Here is a 23,421-nt window from a genome sequence, read left to right as displayed (position 1 = left end):
AACTCCACTCCATCAACCTTAGGCCCAAGGACCATCCACAATCGTGCTCAACTCCCTCTCTTTTACTTTGGGGAGAAAATGGGAGAAGATCCATAAAAATCATGTTTTTGACCATTTATAGGTATTTGGGGCAGTCAAACGAGGCCTGTTCGGCGCCCCTGTTTTCTTCATAAGTGTGGTTTTCAGCCGCCTTGGACGCTTCACACCCCATATAAGGCGCTTAACACCATGCTTTCTTCAGACCTGAGATTCCTAAGCTCCTTTTGGCGCTGAGCGCTTATCCTCTCTAAAATTGCAATTTTTAACTTAAATTTGGTATTTTCATGAAAAAATTAATATTTACACTATTTCTAAGCTAATATTAAGTATTTACTAAATTAACTACTTTGGTTGATAAAATGATTAATAATGTAAACATACATGTCAAATAAGTGTCTAAACTGATATTCAAATATACGTAAAAAAGACACTCATCAATCATGTGTAAAACTTATCCTGAGGGAAAGCTAAGTTAGAATTTACTATAACTTTGTTTTCGAAAGAAAAATGTGTATTAATCACAACTTTGAGAACAAAGCTAAAAAGGAAACAAAGAAATGATGATTAGTAACAACAAAAAGCTAACCACCCCACATCGTAGGACGGTCCCCCAAAGCAAACAAGCCATAAAGTTATACAACAACCAAAAACCTCAAAACCAACCAAAAACAAAGAAAATCCAATAATTCAAAAAGCAATCCAAAAGCTAAAGACCAGAAAAACTCAAAGCCCAAAAGACAACATATCCCAATCTTTATAATTTATAATAAATTAATTAATAAAATTAAACTATAAATCTTAATAATATATTAATTTTATTATTATCAATTGCTATTTGATATTGTTAAGTTCAAATTAATTTTTTCGGAGACTAGGAAAAATAACGACAAACTACAAGGCTATAACATCTCTAAGGGTTTGTTGATATGGACACAATAATGATTGGGTATGATATAAATTTTGAAAAATGTATCAAAATTTGCTTTGAATGAAAAGTACACAATCCTTAAAAAAAGCAATTTTTTAAAATTCGTCTTTCTTATTTAATTTTTTAAAATGTGATCATTCTATTAAATTCAATTTGTTTACATTTTTTATCCTGATCTCCAAGGCTCGTACACAAGTGTCTATGAGAATCCTTCCTCTCTTGTTAGATCCACCTACACTACACACAAACTCAGCACCCCACAGCACCACTGTCTCTCACTTACTTATTTATTTAGTTAATCATATAAATTTAACTAAATAATTATCTAATTCATAAATGGAAAGTATTGGATTTAGTAATATGAAAATTAACATTATGTTGTTACTTATGACGGTTTTTCTACTAATATATTTTTTCTAATTTAAATATTGTATTTAAAAAAAATTACAATGATAATTTACCAAGCACACACACCCTCTTCATTTCTCTCTACCCAACCCCCTTCATCTCTCCCATGGTCACCACGGTGCAAACCTGCACTAGAGTGTTTATCTTCTTTTTTCTCGTGGTTTTGGCGGTCGGTTGTATCAGTGTTGCGTCACTCAACCACCACCTCATCGGAAAGGACAAGTTTGAAGGTGCCTTCCTTGCAACCTTAGTATTGGGGCTTTACTTTGTGATCATGGTCGTGTGTTCGCTTTTTCATCAGCAATTCTTAGATGCCCATAGTTTGGTCTTCTCAATTTTCTTCATGTTTGTCACCGTTTCATACATGAACGGGGGAGGAATTTGTAGTAGTGGGTGCTCATGGTGGAAGGTTGATTTGGAGCGGATAATTAGTTCAACCGGCGATAGTTTATGGGAGTTGTTATCGTGCTAACATAAATAGAATGGGAGGATGGATGCAGCAAAGTTGAAGGTCTTCTCTTGGTTAATGGAGGCTGAATGTTAGTCATTTGAAGATGGGGTTTGTGGTGCTAAGGTTAATATATGCGTAATTAAGGTTCTCTTGTGGTTTTGCTGAAGAAAATCCTGATTGTTTTCCGTATCTTTCAGTTTGCTTTTGGTCGAGGTTTCGGTGATTCTCCTCACCGTGATTTTCTCAAGGTTTGTGCCTCTTTCCCGTTTTCCTTCTGTGGAGAAGGAGCCCTCTAAGGGCCTAAGTTTTTTTTTGGGAGATAAAGAGGTCTGCCTAAGAAAGTCACGTTAGAGGGAAGGAAAAAATTGATTAAATGAAAATATAACTAATGAATTGTGAGATAAAATGTATTGAATTATTAAATAGCCAAAATGTTGGAAAAAGAAAAATAAAGGCTAAAACAACTAGTCTTTTTCAATATGAGTTTTTTATCATCAAGAAATTTTCAAAACAAAGAAAAACTCAATTTCAATGCTACACAATCCAAATTTTCAAAAATGACTTGTGTTTATTTCTCTGGTTACACTGTTTTCTTTCCCTGACGAAACTTTTCACGGTCTCTGTGTCTTCTTCATCGAGTCTAACTGAACGAAAAGACAAGAAGACAGAGACATTGATACTCAAATCACAACATCAGAAAATTGTTCCTCCATCAGGTTTCATTCTCTAACACTTGTATCTTTAAATCTAATCAATGACCAGTTTCATGCTTCTTTTGAATCCAAAATGGTATTGTATTCTTAGACTTTACTGCATTTCTTCATAGCCCATCAATGTCAATCCGATAAAGTTGTGATTTTTCTTGTTTATCAGTCAATTATATGATTTGGGTCGAAGAATCTTTTACCATTTGAGTTCTTTTTCCTTCATGCATCAAAATTTGGGTTCTTTTTGCTTCTTTCTTGATTGTTCTTTTGTTCTTTGTGTGTTAGCTGAAATGGACAATGCCTTGAGTCATAACTTGATCACTAACATTATTTTGTTACCTATGACGGTTTTTCTAAGGTTCATATATGGTAATTAAGGTTCTCTTGTGGTTTTGCTGAAGAAAATTCTGATCGTTTTCCGTATCTTTCAGTTTGCTGTCGAGGTTTCGGTGATTCTCGTCGTTGTGATTTTCTCAAGGTTTGTGCCTCTTTCCCGTTTTTCTTCTATGGAGAAGGAGCCCTCTAAGGGCCTAAGTTTTTTTGTTGGGAGATAAAGAGGTCCGCCTAAAAAAGTCACGTGAAAGGGAAGGAAAAAATAACAGTTTCAGGTTGTTGTTAGATTAGGAGTTTTAAATTTTACTGTATTGCTTTTTGCTTAGAAAGATTTTTCCATCTTTTAGAATTTCATATGCTCATTACAATCTCCAACCTATATATACTAAAATTCAAAAAAAAAAATAGAAAAAAAAAGAAAGATAAATAATGTGAAAAAGTAAAAGAAAAATCAAATGAATCATTCCCAGAAAAAAAATGGATTTACTGGAAAAGGCGAGGAGTTAAGACTTTATTTCTTTCACTTTCATTGCTTGTTAGAAAATTCAATAGGTATATTTCTATTCCAAACTAAGGTGGAAAAAAAACTCATTCTTCCATAAATATTTATTGGTTTTCTGTTTTTCCTTCACTAGGTTTTTATCCCAATGAGCTTTCCTAGGAAGGTTTTAACGAGGTGTGGTCTTTGTAGTGGTTTTTTTTGGTTGAGTTTTGTGGATTTGTCCTTTTTGTGAGAGAGTTGTTCTCATAAAATTTACCTATCCAATAATATATATCTTTTGCTGTAAAAAAAATTATAATGATATTATTTAAAATTGATTTTTTTTAATTTATCATTTACTACAGCTAAGTGAAAATCAATTAACTATATAATTTTAATTTAAATAAAATAATTAATAAAATATAATTAATTTTTTTTGTTAACTCTAAAACATAAACTCATATATAAAAATGAAAAATATTTTTAATAGATTAATTAATTCGCTAAAAAATTAAATTTTTGAAATTTTTGTGTAGCTTTAATTCAATTAAAAATTTCATTGATTTCTCATTGGTTAATTCTATTATGTTATTAAAACTAGGCAAGGTATCGAGTTGGTTGGGCTGGTTGGATGACGCGAAAGAGGAAGGGGTTATAGTGATATGGGTGGCTATTGTGTGGCAGATTTGGATAGCTCGAAATAATCTGGTTTTCAGGGGAGAGGAGCAGGATTCTAGAGAGGTTTTTGAGCAGCTTCGTATGAAGGTTTGGTCATAGTTAAAAGCAAAACATAAAGACTTCACTCATGCAATTTTTTAATGGTTTTTTGAACCAAATTTGTGCTTTGTTGTATTGTAACTCATGAATTTTGTGTTGGTTCTAGAAACAATGACTAGGTTATGTGTGGCAGATTTGAAATAGTTACAGAAGGATTGTCTTGAATCATATATGCTTACTCTATTGAGCTTCTTGGAATCTTGTTTGGTCCTAAAAAACTATGTAGTATTTTTTCTTCATTAGGTTTTCATCTTAAGGGTATTTTTCCTAGTAAGATTTTAATGAAGTATATTTTTTTAAAATCTAGTTTCCAAAGGGTGCTTTTTATATGTACAGCTTAAGATGTAATAATATCTTTAGCTTGCTTTACTATTTTTACTAGAAATAATACCCGTGCGTTGCACAGGTTTATTTATAATATTTTTAAAATTATATATGATTATTATAGTTTTAATAAATATTAAAATATGTTTATTATAAAATATAATAAATTAAATAATAATGGAGGTGAGACATTTCATTGAATAGAATTAGAGTTCTCTAAATCTAAATAATTAATATTACTCAAATTTAATAATTGATATATTTTTTTAATAAAACTTTATTGAAACACAACAAAATGAGAACAATCTTCTCATTTAGATAATTACATTAGATCATAATAGACCCATATCTGTTGTTCCCTACACACCCTTGATTTGCCAAAAAGTTTGTCACAGTGTTTCCCTCACGCAATACACACACTACACCAACACATTGGATTATAGACATCAGATGATCTATATGATTAAATACATGTTTCAATTTCAATGACCTTCTATCTCCCGTAGACACTCACCCGACCACTAAGGAGGAATCACTTTTAACCACCACAGTTGAAAATTTAAATTGTTGGAAAAAATAACAAAGCATGTAACACTACTTGAACCTTCGTCAAAAGCCCATAGGCCACAATATTTTAGTTCCTTTTGCAAAGTAACCTAACACCTCTCCTCCTTAATCCCTCAAAACACTACCAATACCACTGGCCACTGGATTCCTTTTCGACGCCCCATCCACATTAAACTTCAAAACAATTGCTGGCGGTGGCTCCCAATACACTGTTCGTGGCCTCTTTTGTTTCAGTGGCCATTCAATACGCTCAAAGCCTCTAGCAAACTATCCCAAATCATATGGACAATCATTACACTTCCCCTTGACCCACCAAAACACACGAACCAAGCAATAGTCTTATATATGTTCAACAGCAAAAACTTTGTTATTAAACACACATGCATTTCTCCCTAATAATTGATATTAAATAATTAGCACTGAAGTAGTTTAATATTTTATTCATTTAAAAATAGAAAAATCATTATGCGAATTTGAAATATATTAAATCAAGTAATAAATTTTTAATATCATAAATAAGTTATAATGACATATTTTTTTACACTGTATATCCACAATAAAGTAATTTTAACTTTAAAAATTATAATAAGAAATGATTTTATTAGCGTAAAAAATTATTTATTAAATTTAAATTTATTGAACTTTGGTCATAGTTATTTTACTTTGTTATTCTTTCTCAAGTCATTTCTATTAATATATAATAGATCAAAAATTATATTTAAAGATTTTTTTCAACGAATACACACATATAATAGTTAATGGTAAATACTTATAGAGCGCTACTTTTTATTTAAAGACTAATTTTTTTTATTATTTTTTAATAAATATTATTTTATTATAATTAATTTTAACTCTCAATATTTTTGTATATCAAAATATTACTTAGTTTTATTTTAATTTTCTCCCCTCCAATTTATGATTGATAATAAATTTTGTATAAGTAGCTGAAATTATAATTATTAGTTAATACAATTAATACGAAGGTGAGTTTTTTTATTTATTTAATATATTTTCTATTTTTTTACTATTTAATATATAGTACTGCCATATGATTTAATGTAGTTTTTTTGTAGTTGATGATTTTTCTCCAAAATAAAGAAATAATAAATGAGTAATATAAAACAAAAATTCAAAATTTAGTTTATAATTTTATTATTTTGTATAGGTAGCTAAATAGTCTCTAGTTAATTTCTTTGAGTTTCAATCTTTATATTTCATGTATTTAATAAAAAAAAATTATTACATAATTTAATTCAAAGGTTATGTTAGTAGTTTTGGCCAATTAAAAACCCAACGACCAATTAAAAATCCAAATAGTAACTTACCATAGCAAGTTTGGACGCATGACATGAAAACAAATGACAAAAAGAATACAGGTAGCACCTATATTTCACGATTTATTGGGGTTGAATGAGAGTTGCATAAAACACAAATAGATAAGGTGTATTTATATTTGAAGATTAAACATTGAAGAATATGGAAGGTCTCACTAATTTTGAAGAAAAGACGAATGAGTAATGCACTCATGATGGTTTTTCCTGCCACACATTTTTTTGCACGAGCTTTTCCCCTTCATAGTGCACCTTGTAGCTTATTTTTGTCTTTACCTTCTGATTTCTTGATAACCGGTTACATTTAGATATGTTACGAAATCATATTATGTATTCTTGTGTATGAATTTTGATTTCGTTACCTTTGTTAAAGAATTTTTGGATCTGCTTATGAAATTTGTGGTATACATGTGATATGATGGAAAAAAATTGGACTTGCTCGTAAATTTCTGGAATTTTAGATGAAGATGATGAAGAAGATAAGTATTTGTCACTTACAGACTTTTAGTGGCTTCTCATCTGACCGTTGGGGGAGTTTCTGGGTTTTGGGGTTTCTTCTCTTTTGGGTTTTATGGGTGTTTTTGACTATTTTTGTTAAGTTTCTTTTAAGTTGAGGCTTTTGGCTTGAGATTTGTCAAGGTTCTATCTATGTAATTTTGCTAGTTTTTTGGATAATGGGTTCCGGTGGTTTTGGGTGTTCATGGATTTGTTGGGTTTTTATTTTTTCTGGGTTTTTGTTGTTGTATACCATGGACAAGAAGATGAAGATCATAGGGGAAGAGATGAATATGATAGGTTTTTGAGTTTTGAATTTTTTTTTGTTCTTATAATACACGTGGCAATTGGGAAAAATAAAAAGAAAAGACACGTCAGCCCCTCTGTTAGTTTTCTAACGTCAAACTGACGGAGGGATACTTTCTATACTTTTCAGAATCATTGAGGGTACAAACATAGACAAAAATACAGTAGAGGCGTCTTTTGCACAAACATGATACATCAGGGGCATGAAATGCTTTTAAGCCTTGAATCTATTTAGACATAGGCCTATCGACCTGTTTAAGAATTAGTCTGTTTACAAATAGGCCTCGACCTATTCCAAGGGCTTCAAGAGAGATAGGCTAATAGGCCATGCCTAAATAAAAGCCTGTGAAACAGGCCAAGCTTAGGCCTTAGATTTGTAGAATAGACCTTGTCTGGCCTATTTCCATCCCTATCTCTGGTTTCATTCTTAGGTACTTCTATTTTAACCCTAATCAATTTCCAGTTCTGTGCTTCTTTTAAATCCGAGATTTTCCTACTAGTTATTCACTTTAATCCAAAATAGTATTCTTTAACAACCTAGATTTGCTACATTTCTTCATAGCCCATTAATTTAAAAAGCGTTCCAGTGACGTATAAACTATAGGCTTAATTCCAGTTTGGGCCCCTGATGTTTCACAAATGTGCGGTCTATACCCCCTGTGTTTAAAACGTGCGGTCAAGGTCCCTCATCTATCTAAAACGTGATAATGATGCCCTTCTGTTAACTTCCGCTAGGTTCCGTCAGTTGACCAAACGAAAATGCTGACGTGTCACTTATTTAATTCATCAAAAATAAGCTACTAATTAGTGACGGAAATAATCCGTCACAAAACCCTTCAGCCAACACACTCTCTCACCCGTTCACTCACATCTCTCCCTCTCACTCTCGTGTTTTTCTCCTCTCCCTCACAACATCATCTTCTTCATTTTTTCTTTACCCTTTCCCCTGCAACCCAACACACCATGGCAGCACCCTTCTCCTCTATTCATCACCCTTATCATACTACTTCTCCTTCCTTCCTTGGCTGAACCACCACCTCCACGCACGCAACAACCACAGTTGGCCACAACCATGAAGCTTTGCCCCCTGCAAATGGTCCAACGACCACCACCGGAGTCGCGACCACCACCTGTCATTCGTGTGCTCCTCCCCCTGTCCCAGCGAACACCGGCGCTCCAACACCACCTCCCGATTCAAAGAAAATCGACACAAAACAGAGGAGATGAAACCCTAGCCGCCGCCACCTTCTCGTCCCGATTCCGGCGCCGTTCGACCTCCAATGGCAAAATCAACACCACGATTTGACTCCCCCCTTGAAGCCAGCTTCAAAACCCCTTAACCAATTTGATGATCGGTCGCCGTCACTCCGGCGACCGCCGCCGGCGCCGCCACCGGCGAGCATTGTTCGTTGTCACACGATCGCTGTGGTTACACCGTAATAACGTCATCTTTAAGAATGGCCACATGGAACCAGAGAAATTTTTGGAACTTTCCCAATTAAGGGCATGGAACTGGTTGCAGGTAAGAAATAAAACCTTCAAATTCTCTACTAATGATTGGATTACTAATCCACGTATCTGCCTGGAATGCTTGTAATGGCTATTGTGGCTAGCTGTATTTTTGTTTTATGTTGGTGCTTGTAATTGAGTGGAGGCGTGGGATTATGTTTTTGAGGGAGTTTGCGTTTTGGGTGATTTCTTGCTTGATCTGATTCTGTTCTCAAGGGGTGATGGAGTGGATGACAGATTCTGGTTTTTGTTCCCTGATGCAGAGAAGTTGTGTAGTTTTTTCCCTGTCTCCTCTGTTTGTATTTTCCTGTACTATCTTGCTTTCTTTTTTCTTAGTTTGTATTGATTTTGGAATATTTTGGTTTAGTTTAGTAATCTGAGTTTTCTATTTGATGGAAACATGTTGATTACTGATTCATCTGACTTTGCATTGCTTTATACTGATTTGTTGTGCATATAGTTCTTTTGCAATGAAATTCCTCTGTTGAATTTTAGGAAGAAAGAGCACGATTTGAAGGGATAGGGTTTGTTGAGAGAGTGTGTTGGCTGAAGAGTTTTATGACGGATTATTTCCGTCACCAATTAGTAGCCTATATTTTATTAATTAAATAAGTGACACGTCAGCAGTTCCGTTTGGTCAACTGACGGAACCTAGCGGAAGTTAACAGAAGGGCATCGTTATCACATTTTAGATAGATGAGGGACCTTGACCGCACGTTTTAAACACAGGGGGTGTAGATCGCACATTTGTGAAACATCAGGGGCCCAAACTGGAATTAAGCCTAAACTATATTGTTGAGATTTTTCTTTTTTTTATTAGTCAATTATGAGATTTGCGTGGTAGAATTTTTTACATTTTGAGTTCTTTTTTTTTTTTTTTTTTGTGTATTAGCTCAAATGGGCGATGTTTTGGATTTGGACTTGATCAGTAACCTCCCTCCAAGCATCATAGAGAGGATTCTGGTACAGCTTCCAATAAGAGATGTAGTCAGAACTAGCATGTTGTCTAGTACATGGAGGTACAAATGGGTTTCGATTTCAAACCTTGTGTTTCATAGATAAGTGGATTCTTCACCTTTCAAGGAATGAAATCAAGGAGTTGATCCTTGAATTAGGAGCAGGTGAATTTTATAGAGCACCTTCCTGCCTTTTCAATTGTAAGAAATTGACTTACTTGGACCTTTCGCGCTGTGAGTTGGATCCACCTCCTAGTTTTAAGGGATTCATGTGTTTAAAATGCCTCACACTTCATCAAGTGTTTATATCTCGTGATGCAATTCAGAGCCTCATTTCCAATTGCCCTCTCTTGGAGGGTTTATCACTGTCATACTTTGATAGTCCAGCTCTTACTATCCGTGCTCCGAACCTCAAGTACTTGTATCTTGGAGGTGAATTCAAGGATATATGTCTTGACGATACACCACTTCTGGTTGAAATATATCTAGCTATGTATATGACTGATGACATTGCTGATCACTTTGAGCAGAGCTCAGTTGGGGTGCCTAATCTTGAGAAGTTTGTTGGGCTTATCGACTTTACAAAGGTACCATTTTGTTGCTATCTATTATTTTACTCTTAAAGAGTATTTTGTTTTAATGTATGACCAACTTTATTTATTTTTGCATGCTCCTGAAGTATTTGAGCAAAGGTCCAAGACATCTTCCAATAATGTACAAGAAATTGGAGACTATTGAACTGGATCAAGTAAGTTTTGAGGTTATGAAGGAGATACTTGCTGTCATTCGTTTGATTACAAGCTCTCCCAATCTAAAGAAACTTCAAATTTTAGTAAGTCATTCCCATTGCAAACCAAAAATAGAGAATTTTTTTCCAGTTTTTATAAAGTGATTAGAAATGGTTTTGTTTAAATTTTTACGGATAAAGCCTGTAATTAAGTATTTACAATGACTTTGACAGGTTTCATCAATCATACATAATGTCACAGATGCGCCAGATTTGGGCTTTTGGGAAAAGGAATGCCCTCATGAAGCAACACTCAGACAGCTTAAAGTTGTGAAGTTAACAGGAATATGTGGTGTGCCACATGAGATGGAATTTATCAAATTTTTGCTTGGCTGTTCACCTGTGCTTGAGACAATGATGATCACTTCTTCTGCATTTGACATTTTAGTTCAATTGAAAATTTCGGTCGAAATGTTGGAGTTTAGAAGAGCTTCTCCTAGAGCAGAAATTATTTTTGTACCCGAGTAAAAACTGTGAACTATGTTTACAACTGCATTAATTGCATTCTTTTGTATCTTTCATCTTATTTACAAGGTTATTTTTCTTTTGTTTTTGATAATGAAGGTTACTTTTCCTTTATTACAATAAGTTACAGTTATGTACATAACATTAAAAATATAAAAGACAACATGAATTTTCAAGCATAACTAAAACTGTTTATATGTAGATTATGGATATAAGGATGTGGGCATTTCCAACCTCGACACAGGTATTGAGGCGGTGGGGAATCTGCTTTAACTGAATTTTGGAAAAAACTGAACTTACACCCAAACTCGAAGAAGTGGGGGATGGGGATAGGTTTGGGTTTGAGGTGCACATGATTCCAATACATAATTTGAATGAAATTAGTAGTTAAATAATGTTCTTATTTTGCTAAAAATATTATTTAGCCCTTAAATTCATTACATCTTTAAAATTCTTGAAGTCTATTTAATTAATTAATTGAGTTAAAATGTCTTTACTATGATTTATTTAAATATGATTTATCCGGTGTAAAAAAAAAAAAAAAAAAAGAGGATATGAGTTTCCCGCTGGTTTCCACAAACCCAACAGGATTGAATTGGGTATCATATTTCCATCCACACTTTCGTAAAACTTGTCCAGGTATACCTGGAAATGTCATGGTTCAAAATGCTTCTATGTTATACTATTGTCAGTGAGTTATACTCATGATTTTGAATGGTTGAACATTAGAGAATGTTTTGTCAGTATCCCAGCCTTACCAATTACCATTTCACCGAGTCTGAAAAGCTATCTAATAATGCAGAAAACAAAGGTAAGTTAAGCAATGTGTTATCACTGAATCAAGCCTCACAAGACTATAAACAGTTTTGGATACAATCTATCTATCTTATGAGCGTTATTCTTACAAGTTGAAGGACCAAGAAGGACACTTCGATTAAAATCGTCTCCCATAATTTAGAAAAACACATAACACTCATCTATACGTCAGTGTCTTCAATCAGATTCTGTACAATCAGAAACTAGCATATGGTTAAGCCTAATGTACACCAAATTCACTTGAACTCAAGAACTTGCATTTGAAGTAACTTTCTCTCTTCCGCTCTTTATCATCTTGAATGTCACACACATACACTTTATATGTCATCTTGGTCCAGAAAGTTCCATGGCTTGTGCAAGCAATGAAGAGTCATCAGTAAGATCAGAATAGCGCTCTGAAGAGGATAGTTCATTTCCTCTACTCCTTGTTGATTCAGCTCTCTGTGTCACTTCCCATTTCTCTGCAAGACCATCTCCTTCAAGCATCCTAACTACTTCAGACATCTTCGGTCTATGCTTTGGAAGGTACTGAGTACATAAAAGAGCCACTTGAACAATTTCCTCTAGCTCAATCCTATCAAAATTGTTTCTCAGGTCCTTGTCAACTAACAAGTCAAATTTCTTCTCTTGATGTGTTTTCTTCACCTGTCAATTATAGTGATAGATAGTGAGTACTTCTAGTTATGCAAAGGAAAGAAAATCAGTGCATGTATGGAAATCCTTCAACAATTAAGTGCATGTTCGGATACACGGCAGAAAACCACAGTGAAAGGCATGGTGGGCGATTGCAAAATCTAAGGGAAATTGCTTTTGTCCACAATGTATCCAAACATGCACTAATTATGAAGCCATAATCAATTTTGGTGAAAAGCTGGGCTTTGATTTTGGGGAAATAGAAGCTCATCAAAACATGCTATGACAATTAGGCTCACCCAGTCAAGGATGGCTCCTTTCTGGTTTGCTGCTTTCCCAAATTCAAGGGCTCTTTGGCCAGATATCAATTCAAGTAGAAGAATTCCAAACCCAAACACATCTGTTTTCTCTGAGGATTGGCCTGTTGAGAGGTACTCAGGGGCTATATGACCTACAGTTCCTCTCACTGCTGTTGTCACATGTGAATCCCTGTGGTCCAACAGCTTTGCCAATCCAAAATCTCCTACCACAGCCTCACAATAGTCATCAAGCAAGATATTTGCAGCCTTAACATCCCTGTGGATAATCTTGGGGTCACACTGCTCATGCAAATATAGCAAGCCTCTTGCAGCTCCTAAAGCTATCCTCTTCCTTGTAGCCCAGTCCAGAGATGGCTTGGCTGTATCATCAAAAAGTAAATGAGTGCTCTTCATAAACCAAAAGTTACACTAGCACACGCAATAAAACATGTTTGGATCAGTTTATTTCTACTCAGAGTCAATTCTAACACTAGGAAGCTACCCACAAAAGCTTTTTCCCAGAACTGATTTTGGTTTAAGAATTTGTAGGAGGATTGCAAACATACATCACTAACACTACAGTTGCATGTTTGGATCATCTTACTTTTAGTCAGAATAAATTCTGACACTTGGAAGCTACTCACAAAAGCTTTTCCCCATAATTGATTTTGGTTTTAGAATCAAATTATAGGTTGATTTTGAAACATACAACACTAACACTTTTGTTCTTTTTATCTTATGGAATTGGAAGCTAGTGCATCAATGTTGAAATGTGTATGTAAAATTCATGTGTATGACGACCGAACAAAGAATAGTGGATACATATTAAGTACTTGTTATCTAGTAATATATATTTGTCTTTACCTTTAAGGCGGGAAGCAACACTGCCATTTGACATGTAAGGATAAACCAAGAGTCTCTCTGAAGCTGTCATACAAAATCCGTAGAGGCGAAGAAGATTCCGGTGGACGGCTAAGCTGATCATCTCTACTTCAGTCACGAATTGGATCTGACCACCAATGGTATTACCATCTCTAAGCCTTTTTACTGCTATAACTGTCCCATCTGGAAGGTAACCTTTGTAGACGTTTCCAAAACCACCTTTGCCAACCAAGTTCTTGCTGCTGAAGTTATTTGTAGCAATCTGAAGTTCTCTGAAATGGAACTTCTTGAGGTTTCCAAGGCAAACCTCTTCGCGGTGTTGTTCTGCAAAAATTAGGGGGAAAAAGTTAACAAAGAGGAGATTAAATCATATAGCTGTAAAATTGGTCTATGCTTCAGTTCATCATGATTCACTAACCATTAACATCAAAGAATATTTGCTTGCTGTATCTTTGTCTCCACCAGAGGAGGAAGCCAAAACCAAGAATTAGTAAGCAGATGCAGCTCAGGGTTGAAGCAAACGCCAAGGCAACTTTGTGACTCTTTGGTCTATTGGAGGATTGTGAATCTTAAGGAGCATTTCAGAAAAATGTGTTAGGGTATGGAAGTAATTGCATGCAAACAAATAAATATTGGAGCAATGATCATAAACATGTTAAAGCAGCTTCGAAAATGAAATTTTTGAAGAGGGCTTTATGGAATACTTTTGAACTAGAAAGTTTAAACTTAGTCCATAAAGACCTTTTAGTCAAAATGAAATCATTGCATGACAGATAAAAAGAATTTTTTTAGATGAAAGCATCATGAAGTTTTAGATGTGAGAACTATGATTACCTTTAGAGTTATTCATAGCAGAAGAAATCAATGTTGTTCTAGAGCAGTTTTGCTCAACTCCAGGAGCACATATCTGAGGGTTACCTCCAATACTGTTTCAAGGGAAGGAAAAACAAACAATTATTCAATACATATGAATAGGATTAAGATTAATTTAACTCACATGTGAAAGCACAGAAAATATTGAGGAGAGAAGTAATAAAGTAAAGACCAAACTCCTTACTTGAATGTTTTTGCATTTATTCTTGGTACAGGTCCACTCAGGTTATTATTAGAGATATCCCTAAGAAAAATTCAGAAGAGGACAATTAATCCAATTGATGAGGGAGAAAAGGAGTAGAGAAAATAATAACAAAAGGCTTGAAGAGACTTACAAAAATGCAAGCTGGGTCATGTTAGCCACAGAGAAAGGAATTGGTCCTGATAAACTATTATTGTTTAGCCGCCTGATTGCAATTCAAATTCATATTATCAGATTTTTTATAGGGAATAGTTTACATTGGCTTATAAAGCTAATAAATGAATTTAAGTATGCTTGCTTCAACTTACAAATAAAGGAGGCCCTTCATATGGGACAGAGAATCTGGAAGCTGACCGGTGAAGAAGTTATCAGAAAGATCAAGAGTCTGAAGCTTTTGGAGCCTCCCAATCTCAGAGGGGATTGGTCCTGATATATGATTGTCCTGCAGCAACCTGAGAAATGCCTTGTAAGATAACCATAAGAAAAACTTCATTTATCCAAGCTTTCTTTTACCATAGCTGGTTACTCACACAGATTGGAGGTTTGTTAAGGAGCCTATGCTTGATGAGAGAGTACCAGATAAATTCTGGCTTGGAATCCCACTGACAAGAAAACAAGAGAGCACCAAAGGATAAATTAATATGTAGAATCTCAAGAAGAACAGAAAAATAGAAACTAACATGATTCCAAGAGTTCATTTGGTTTATAATTATAAAGTATGAAAACGGAAAAATAACTTGCTATATCAACAAAATACATTAGAATGTGATATTTTCTCGTTTTCATACTTTCAAACAGTGAACCAAAGAGGCTCTAAGTATAGTTTCAGTTTGTTCCAGCTTGACTTACAGGGCAATCACAAAATGATCAGGGGAACAAGTGACCATAGCCCAGTTGCAAGGATCCACAGCATCCCCATCCCATTTACCCATGACAGAATGAGGATCCACCAGAGAATTTTTAATGTTCATCAAAGCTTGAACTGCACGTAGAACAATGATATATCAGCTTCATAGTTATCACTAGTAGTTACCTTACATCCATGTGCTCTAGGAAATGAGGGAAGTACTCTACTCCTAGTTACTTCACCTTCATAGTTGACACCTTTAGGAGAAAGCAAAGCAGCTGCTGAAGTCCACAAGAAGAACAAAGCTAAACAAAAGAAAGCAACATGCCCTCTCTTATCCATGGGGTTGAACTTGAAGAATTAGTAGAAACTTATCACCAACAGAAACCAGATCAATTTCTATGCCTATTTTAAGTAGACAAGTAAAGTGAGTAGCAGGTTTTGAATGATTCAGCAAGTCTAATTTCAACTTGGTTTGGTTTTGTTACATGTCATGTTTACATCAGAAGAGAACCAGTACCATTCCCTCTTACTTTCATGCCAGAATCGCACTCACCCCCACCCTTATGTCAGAGCCAGTAGTAAAATGCCTTAAAAAAGGAGAAGCAGCATGCCTAAGAAAGCAAGAAAGCAAAGGGAAGAATATATAATAAAAAAAGTCAAGAGCCAAGAGCCTCACCCCATTAACCTCTTTCTAGATAAATGCAAAAGACAACTGAAAAAGGAAATTCCCTCAATCATGTAGAGAATTGGAGTTTTATTCTATTCCATCAATATAGAAAATTATATTAGCAAGTGCAGTATTATCTGTGAAGCACTGTAAAAAGTTGGTTCAGTGGAGCTTAATCAGAAAATTAGCAAAGTGGGTCAGGGAGTTTAGCTGCCACCAATTAAGATAGAGAAATAACAAAAGTAGATCACTTCGATTCGTTAGTGTGTGTTTGAATAACAGTTATGTATAATGTGAAAGTGTTTTTAACATCGGTTTATAAGACGAGTTTTGTGTACATTGTATCACTCCTTTCAGTGTACTGTAGAAATTAGAATGCAAACATTCTATGTCCCTGAGGAATGCCATTATCTTAAACACCAAACTCCACTTTGTTTGGTTTTATTCAATTATTATGAGAAAAATATGAGAATCCCAAAGGATTGAGGTTGAGATTGATGATGCAATAGCATCTCTTTAGATCTTTGTTATGTGAAATTTGTTGTGTTTGCTTTATTGATTCTCAATCACTCATTTTGTCTCCAAATAATCGCATTCAGCAGACAGTTCCTCTACTAAACTAGCCAAAAGCAGCCCACTTTTAAAAGCAAAAGCTGTTGTCACACTATTTCTGAATTCTCTACTTTGAAATCCCAAAAGTGCCCTTGATAACAAGCCAAAATGTGACCTTTAGTAGTTTTTGCTTTGTCATGAAGGACATGGGCGTGTAATGTCTATTTCACATTTTCACTCCCGTTTATAGGATATTTTTTTACTTTGATCACAAATTGGTTTACATATTTAGAGATTACATGCAGATGCAGAATATACATTTTGTTTTTCTACTAAGATTATTTCAAGTTTTTTGTAAGTACAAATGATATCATTTTCAAAAAAAAAATGTTCTTATTATAAAACATGTAATATAGTTTCTGACTTATATATTTACTATAAATTGTTTTAAATAAAGACTTGTGATGTTGCTTATGTGAATTTTTTTAATTTGTTCTTAATTTTTTGCTCTTATTAGATATAGGTTGTCCAAAGGGAGGGGGATATAGGGGAAGGGAAAGGGAAAGGGGAGGGGAGGTGTCAGGTGGGGGAAGGATGTGAAGGTTGTGTGATGGCTAGGTGGTGGTTGTGGAGACTAAGGTGGTTGGGTGAAAAGGGGAGGGGAAGAGGAAGAGGAAGAAGGGGGAAGAGAATGACAAAAATGACAAAAATGAATATTAAATGTTAAAACTGATGAAAAAGTTTACGTGAACGTCTTATATATGACTATTACTAAGGATTGTCATGTGTATGTGGGCTGATGATCGAGTAAAAAAATTGCCATATAATCATTATGGATGGCATCCCTTATTTAAAAAAAAAACTAAAAGCTATAAAAAATATTATTAATGCAATGTGATTGGAATTTTAACTCACTTACATTTAATGTGATTGAATGATGAGTTATTTAACTCAAACTTTCTCATTGGTCATTTAGACTACAACCCCTTCAATTCTTCAAATACACACAAAAAATATTTGAATAATTAATTTTGATGTCCACAACAACACACAATCCAAACACCCTCTAAAATAATATATGCAGTACAGCAGTGAGATTTCTTTCTCCGCCAAAGTTTCGTTTTTCATTTTTTTGGTGAAAGTGCGTTCAAAGTTCAAACCCCTTTTTCCTTTTCCTTTATAGATGAAACTGGCCCCTGTGTTTTGTTTTTCCACCTGAACTAGCTTGACTTGAAGCAGTGACTAATTGATTGCATGGTGAGGCTCACTATGGTACCTAGGTGCACGTGCCCTAGAGACCCCACACTATTATGACTTGAGGTTCAAACATATCTTTGAACTGATCATCATAGAAGCTGATGATAAAGTTCCTTAGGTGAATGATAAGGAAGACAAAATAAAATATTAGAGGCAATCTGAGAACTCAATTAAATTAATTATATTAATTTCATTTTAAAGTAGTTCATAGATATGTGAATGTTGTTGGAGAAGTTGTAAAATCATCAGCGACCCCTGTTTGACTTATAGAGGTTGTCATGATCCTCCATGGTTCAAATCCTTCTTTAAATTGTAATTATGGATAATGATAACTCCAACTCACAAGTATTCACATTATATGCACAATAGATTTCAATCAATATATATCACACTTTTTTCAAAAAATTAAGTTAAATATATCCATCATAAACATACGTTTGAGAACATTATTTCGTAAATGTTATTTTCATCTCTAATTATAAGACCATTTTTTCATTTTTTAAGACTTCTTAATAGATTTTACAAATATTGATTATTATATTTTTCACGTATGCCCTTGCTTTTACTATACCTTTGTAGTTTTAAAATTTTATTTACCACTCCTCCACTCATTTTTATAAGTGGGATAAAAAGTGCTCACCCTAAACAAAACAAAGATGACAAATTTTGTACAATCATATTAAATCAGAGACCAAAAATCACCAAAAGTACAATTAAGTATAATTTTTAACCTCATTTGTAATCTTATATCTTTTCTTGTTAATTCATTAATTCACATTACAACTTGATTGGAATGTGATTTTACTTGTCTCATATAGACATAGTGGTCTCTCTCATAGAATAAACCATGCAACTTTAGCACTTATTTTATAGTCAACTAGTAAGTGGCAAATGTGACTAACATGTATTCATCTCTATTAAAAGGAAGAGGAATATTATTTTCATACCAATTCCACAATTTTAGAGAGAGTTAAGAATAGAAAAGAGGTAAAAAAATATGATGAATGATATAATAAGAAAAGAAAAGAAACATAAAAGAAATGAGTGGAAAGGAGATGAACACAAATAAAGATGTGAATATATCAATGTTGAAATGTTGAAAGAAAAACATTTTATTCAATGGAAATACTGAATAGAGATGACTTGCTAGCAAATAAATAAGTACACGATATGTATATATAATAATTTAATAAATAATGAACTAAATAAGGGCAAGATGTACAATAATTTTATAAATATTAGAAAATTAAATAAACAAGTATTAGTGATAGATTATATTTATAAATAAAATCATGTATATTTATGTATAAAAAATCAGTTTGAATTACTGCATCTATTAAAAAATGTGTTTTTTAGCTCTTGTTCACAAATGGAACCCTATTAGACTAAGCTCAAATTGAAGTGATTCAAATTTAGTCTCCATAATACCAGTGAGCATACCTTAACCTACATGCTCCTTACTTTTATACACATAGAAGCTTATTTGACCCATTAGACAATCGCCTCACTAATTCGTAGTTACAGAGATTCGTATCAGTAAACAACTTTGACATATTTAAACTTCCTATCAATTATTCAATTATTTACAAACGTTCAAAAACTGCTTTGAAGTTAAGTAATGACCTTCTAGATGCAAAGTTATTGGACCTAGGTCTCGCATCGGGCGAGTCCAACTTCGTGCTCTACCCATGTCGCCAACAGTTTGTCCTTCAATAGTATCGGTCAGCTAGTCGTATAGGCACCCGATCGATCTTCTCAAGGAATGCAATGGAAAATATCTTCTATAAGTTCACGAGCCCCAAAGACATCAAGTCTTTAAAGAAGATGGCATGTCTAAAGCTAGCCGTCAGTCATCATGATGATTGAGTGGAAAACGAACTCCGATAAGGTCCAACTCCCTTTATTCCAAAATATTTATTATTTCATAAATTCAAGACATTTCTTCAATTATATATTTTCTTTTGTAGGTTTACATAATAATTATTTCAAATTAATTGATAAATTTTGTCTCACTTACCAATCAGCATTATAATTTTATTAGTTTTTTTTTTGTCAATATAATTTTATTAGTTTGTGTGCAAGTATTGATGTCGGTTAGTTGTGCAAAATTTAAGTTAAGTTATACATCAATGAATAATCTCTAATTATGTGAATAACATTAAACAACAAATATTTTACAGTAGATATAGTACATTACATCAATTTTAAGAATCAATTTCTAAGTCCGAATAAACTTAAATCTAACACCCATTTTAGGTGGTGGGCATTGTAGACTTGCTCTTGTCAAATAACCACTTGCACTATCACTCTACAATATCCTATCATTAGATTTCTTGACAAAAATAGGGATACGGGGTCTTTTCCTGTCTATATACTTCCCTCCTTTCCAATTTCCTCTTCAAACCTTTGAACCAAACTCTTCTCCTTGATTAATCAAACCCAACTGCTACTTCTACCAAACCAGAAAGTTCTTTGAAGCCCCAAAAAGTTGGTCAAATAAATGGATTGAAGAGAAGTTGACCATGACCCTAATGAAGATATTCAACATGGAGCTTGCCCAAATGAGTGGGAAATCATTGTTCTTTTTAATTATTCACTAGGAATGTTTCATTGAAGGGTAGGACTAGGAACAGGAACCACTACCATAGCAAATTGTACCCACACATCACATAATTACATATGCATTTGTCCATGTTCTTTAGATGAAGAAGACAATTATAAAGCTTCCAAAACTGTTGACAATTGACACCCTGTTCCGCCAGCTTGTTCCCCCTCAATGCACCCATTTCTCACCAATTCACTGCCTGTCACTCGTGAGCCTTCCCTACACAGAATAGTTTTTGTACCAAATACACGGTTCCGGTCCGGTCATCATATCATCATGGACTAGTAGGTCTCATAGAAAAGTACAACTCAATGCCTTTATGATACAGTATAATGGCATGTTTCAATCTCTGTTTGTTTTTCTTCAGAATGGATTTTGGTACTCATAAGTAATACTCATAGAAGCTACTTAGATTTAACTTTCCTGCAATTATGAAATCTCTACATTTGTACAATCACGCAATTTGAGTCGTTCAATGAAAATCGGTTAATTTATATATTTTATCAAGATCATCTTAATCTAAAATTTGAGCCTATCAATCTTTAAACAAATGACTCAAATTACATAACAGTGAAAATATAAGGATTCTCTAACTATAAGGAATCAATTTCCAAAAATTACTCATCAAAATATCTAACCATAATTGATTTTGAGATTAATTAGAATCCATTGTAAGAAATTTCAAAATGCAATAACTTACGAATATTAGTTTTATGAATGAATAACTATTATTGTGTTAGGAAGTGGTGAATAGTGAACATTATTCAAAACATGTTAACTCCATTATAGCTTTCTTCATATAAATGATTATGAGATTTCTAACCACATAACCAAACACGTTATAGGCTAATAATGGAATGCTAGTTGGATTATCATAAAATATTTGTGCATCTAGCTCTAGCTTAACTTGAGCCGATTGGTGAAGCATATATGTGGCTACAGTGTGATCATCATTAAGGAGAATTAATCTTTGCTAGTTCAAAGTTGATCCAAGGAATATTACACTAAAAGATGTCTAGAAAGAACCCACTACGAGTCACAGAATAACAATTAACTTTTTCATTGGTCCCATATCACAAATTATGTATCAATGGTGCAAAACTAGAGCCAGTGCATGCATGTCAAATATAAAAAATATTCACTAGCTTTCAACTCATGTGAACCAGCCAATAATCGTTAAAGATAGAATAAATTCTCAACCAAGAGGTGCCCTTTAAAGCTTTGGATACCAGTATACCACACACGCTATCCTGCTTTTTCTCCTTTTCTATTAGTAGTGGTTACAAGTGATTGAAACCCCAATCAAATTCCTTACCATTCCATAAAGTAAGACTCTGTTACTGTCTTCTTCTCTCCTTTTCCAAATATCCCAGATATATGCTCAAGCTATCAGAAATAGTAAACGATTCTATAATCTATATTATGAAAATTTAGATAGCGGATATTCTTATTTACAGAACAGTGCTCGTTATCAAAGACCATCGGTAGTGACTAGTGTGGATCAGTTAGTGGGGTTAAGCTGATAGGAAATTAGCCTTTTATGCTATGTTTGGTTGTAGAAGAGAATGTAAATTAAGATGGAAAATAAAAAGAGAGAAGATAGACAATGGTAAGATAGAAAGTGAATAGAAATAGTGGTAAGTAGTCTCTCTTCAAGTTTTTTTTGTTGTTGTTACATATGGAAAGAAGTCTCTCTTCAAGTTTGATTGAATATGGAGTAAAATTACATTTTTTACCATTACTATACAATATTTATAGAATAAAGTTTATAGTGATGTAGGGATAAAATAGTAAAATGCTTTAAAAATAACTGACTTAAATCCAAATCTCTCCAATTTTAGGAGATTTGCAACAAGTGAGTAGTCTCACCCCATATCAATTTTCTCTTGGTTCAATCTCTGACTCCCTCTCTTTGGTAAGAATTTCCTAAAAAAAAAGGTAAAATTTTAGATACATTAGAGCTACACAATGCATATCTTCAATAGCTTATCATTCTGATATTAGTTTATTCCATTATTTGAGAGGAATGGAACCAATAAAGTATTGGGCAAGGAAATATAGGATGATCTTAAGTCCACTTGCTAAGAAACCTATATCCACATCAGGTAATTAACAGTATGTAACTCCCTAATAAATTTATTAATCATTACATCATTTATCAACCCAATAAATCACAAGAAACTGTTGAAAGTTAAAAGTGCAATAAAGACTATTATAGATAAGTATCGATTATTTTCACTCTAACGCTAACCTTAAGAACAGGGGAATGTGTTTGTCATTGAGTCTGACCCTCATATATAGTTTGAAGAGGATGTTACTTTTTTTAAAATTTTTTTTTTTTGAAAGAAACATGGATCTCATAAATCAAGCAGGCATGGAAGCCATAGCATCAGAATTTACAAAAGCATCAAGACCAGGAGGTCCCTCCTCTATCCAAACCAAAAAAGAAGATGCCCCCTGGGCTAAAAAATCAGCGGCTCAGTTGCCGGAACTACGAACAAATAAAACATCAATGTTTGCAAAGAATAAAGCTAAAGTGCGACAATATGAAATAATCAAATCAAGATAAGAAGAGCCTCTAGTTCGACGACGTCACCATTGATACAGCTGCAAAGAATCTGTCTCAAAGCAAACTAAGAAGAAGCCTAGATCAAGAGCAAGCCTCATCACCCACCGCAAGCAAAGTGCCTCTGCTAGATTTTAAATTGAAACTATGCAAATATGTTTTCTTAATTAAAATTGGACCACATCCATAGTTTGAAGAGGACAATTTTAATGCATCGTTGGTATAAATGTTTAACTATGACATTCAATCGTTCTGTGTCACATAAACCCATATTCTATAAACTATATTCCCTAGCAATATATTTTCTAATGTAGCGAAATACAATGAGATGTTAGTTTCAAAAAAAAACACAATG

At 33.8% G+C, this 23,421-nt stretch overlaps 1 protein-coding gene and 1 pseudogene across 1 annotated transcript; one reads left to right on the top strand and one right to left on the bottom strand.

Moving 5' to 3' along the window:
* Positions 1 to 9,192: 9,192 nt before the first annotated feature.
* On the top strand, positions 9,193 to 11,096 carry LOC130739650 (F-box/FBD/LRR-repeat protein At1g13570-like; annotated as a pseudogene).
* A 580-nt stretch (positions 11,097 to 11,676) lies between these two features.
* On the bottom strand, positions 11,677 to 16,062 carry LOC130739649 (protein NSP-INTERACTING KINASE 2). The gene is made up of 11 exons (XM_057592013.1): positions 15,659 to 16,062; positions 15,419 to 15,551; positions 15,100 to 15,171; positions 14,878 to 15,021; positions 14,703 to 14,774; positions 14,552 to 14,611; positions 14,329 to 14,420; positions 13,913 to 14,062; positions 13,477 to 13,818; positions 12,613 to 12,992; positions 11,677 to 12,325 (listed from the first exon to the last, which is right to left on the bottom strand). Exons 1-11 carry the CDS (start codon positions 15,756 to 15,758, stop codon positions 12,005 to 12,007), a joined length of 1,866 nt encoding a protein of 621 aa, XP_057447996.1. The 5' UTR covers positions 15,759 to 16,062; the 3' UTR covers positions 11,677 to 12,004.
* Between the last annotated feature and the right edge of the window lie 7,359 nt (positions 16,063 to 23,421).

Source organism: Lotus japonicus, chromosome 2 (genome assembly GCF_012489685.1).
Source record: "Lotus japonicus ecotype B-129 chromosome 2, LjGifu_v1.2".
NCBI lineage: Eukaryota > Viridiplantae > Streptophyta > Magnoliopsida > Fabales > Fabaceae > Lotus > Lotus japonicus.
This window is presented reverse-complemented; position numbering and strand designations above follow the sequence as displayed.

Excerpts from the sequence above, each read along its gene's own strand:
- LOC130739649 (XM_057592013.1), bottom strand. The coding sequence starts at position 15,758 with ATGGATAAGAGAGGGCATGTTGCTTTCTTTTGTTTAGCTTTGTTCTTC. Across the intron at positions 14,775-14,877 it reads ATGAAGGGCCTCCTTTATTT|GCGGCTAAACAATAATAGTT; the intron begins GTAAGTTGAAGC and ends AATTGCAATCAG. Across the intron at positions 14,063-14,328 it reads TGCTATGAATAACTCTAAAG|ATTCACAATCCTCCAATAGA; the intron begins GTAATCATAGTT and ends ATGCTCCTTAAG.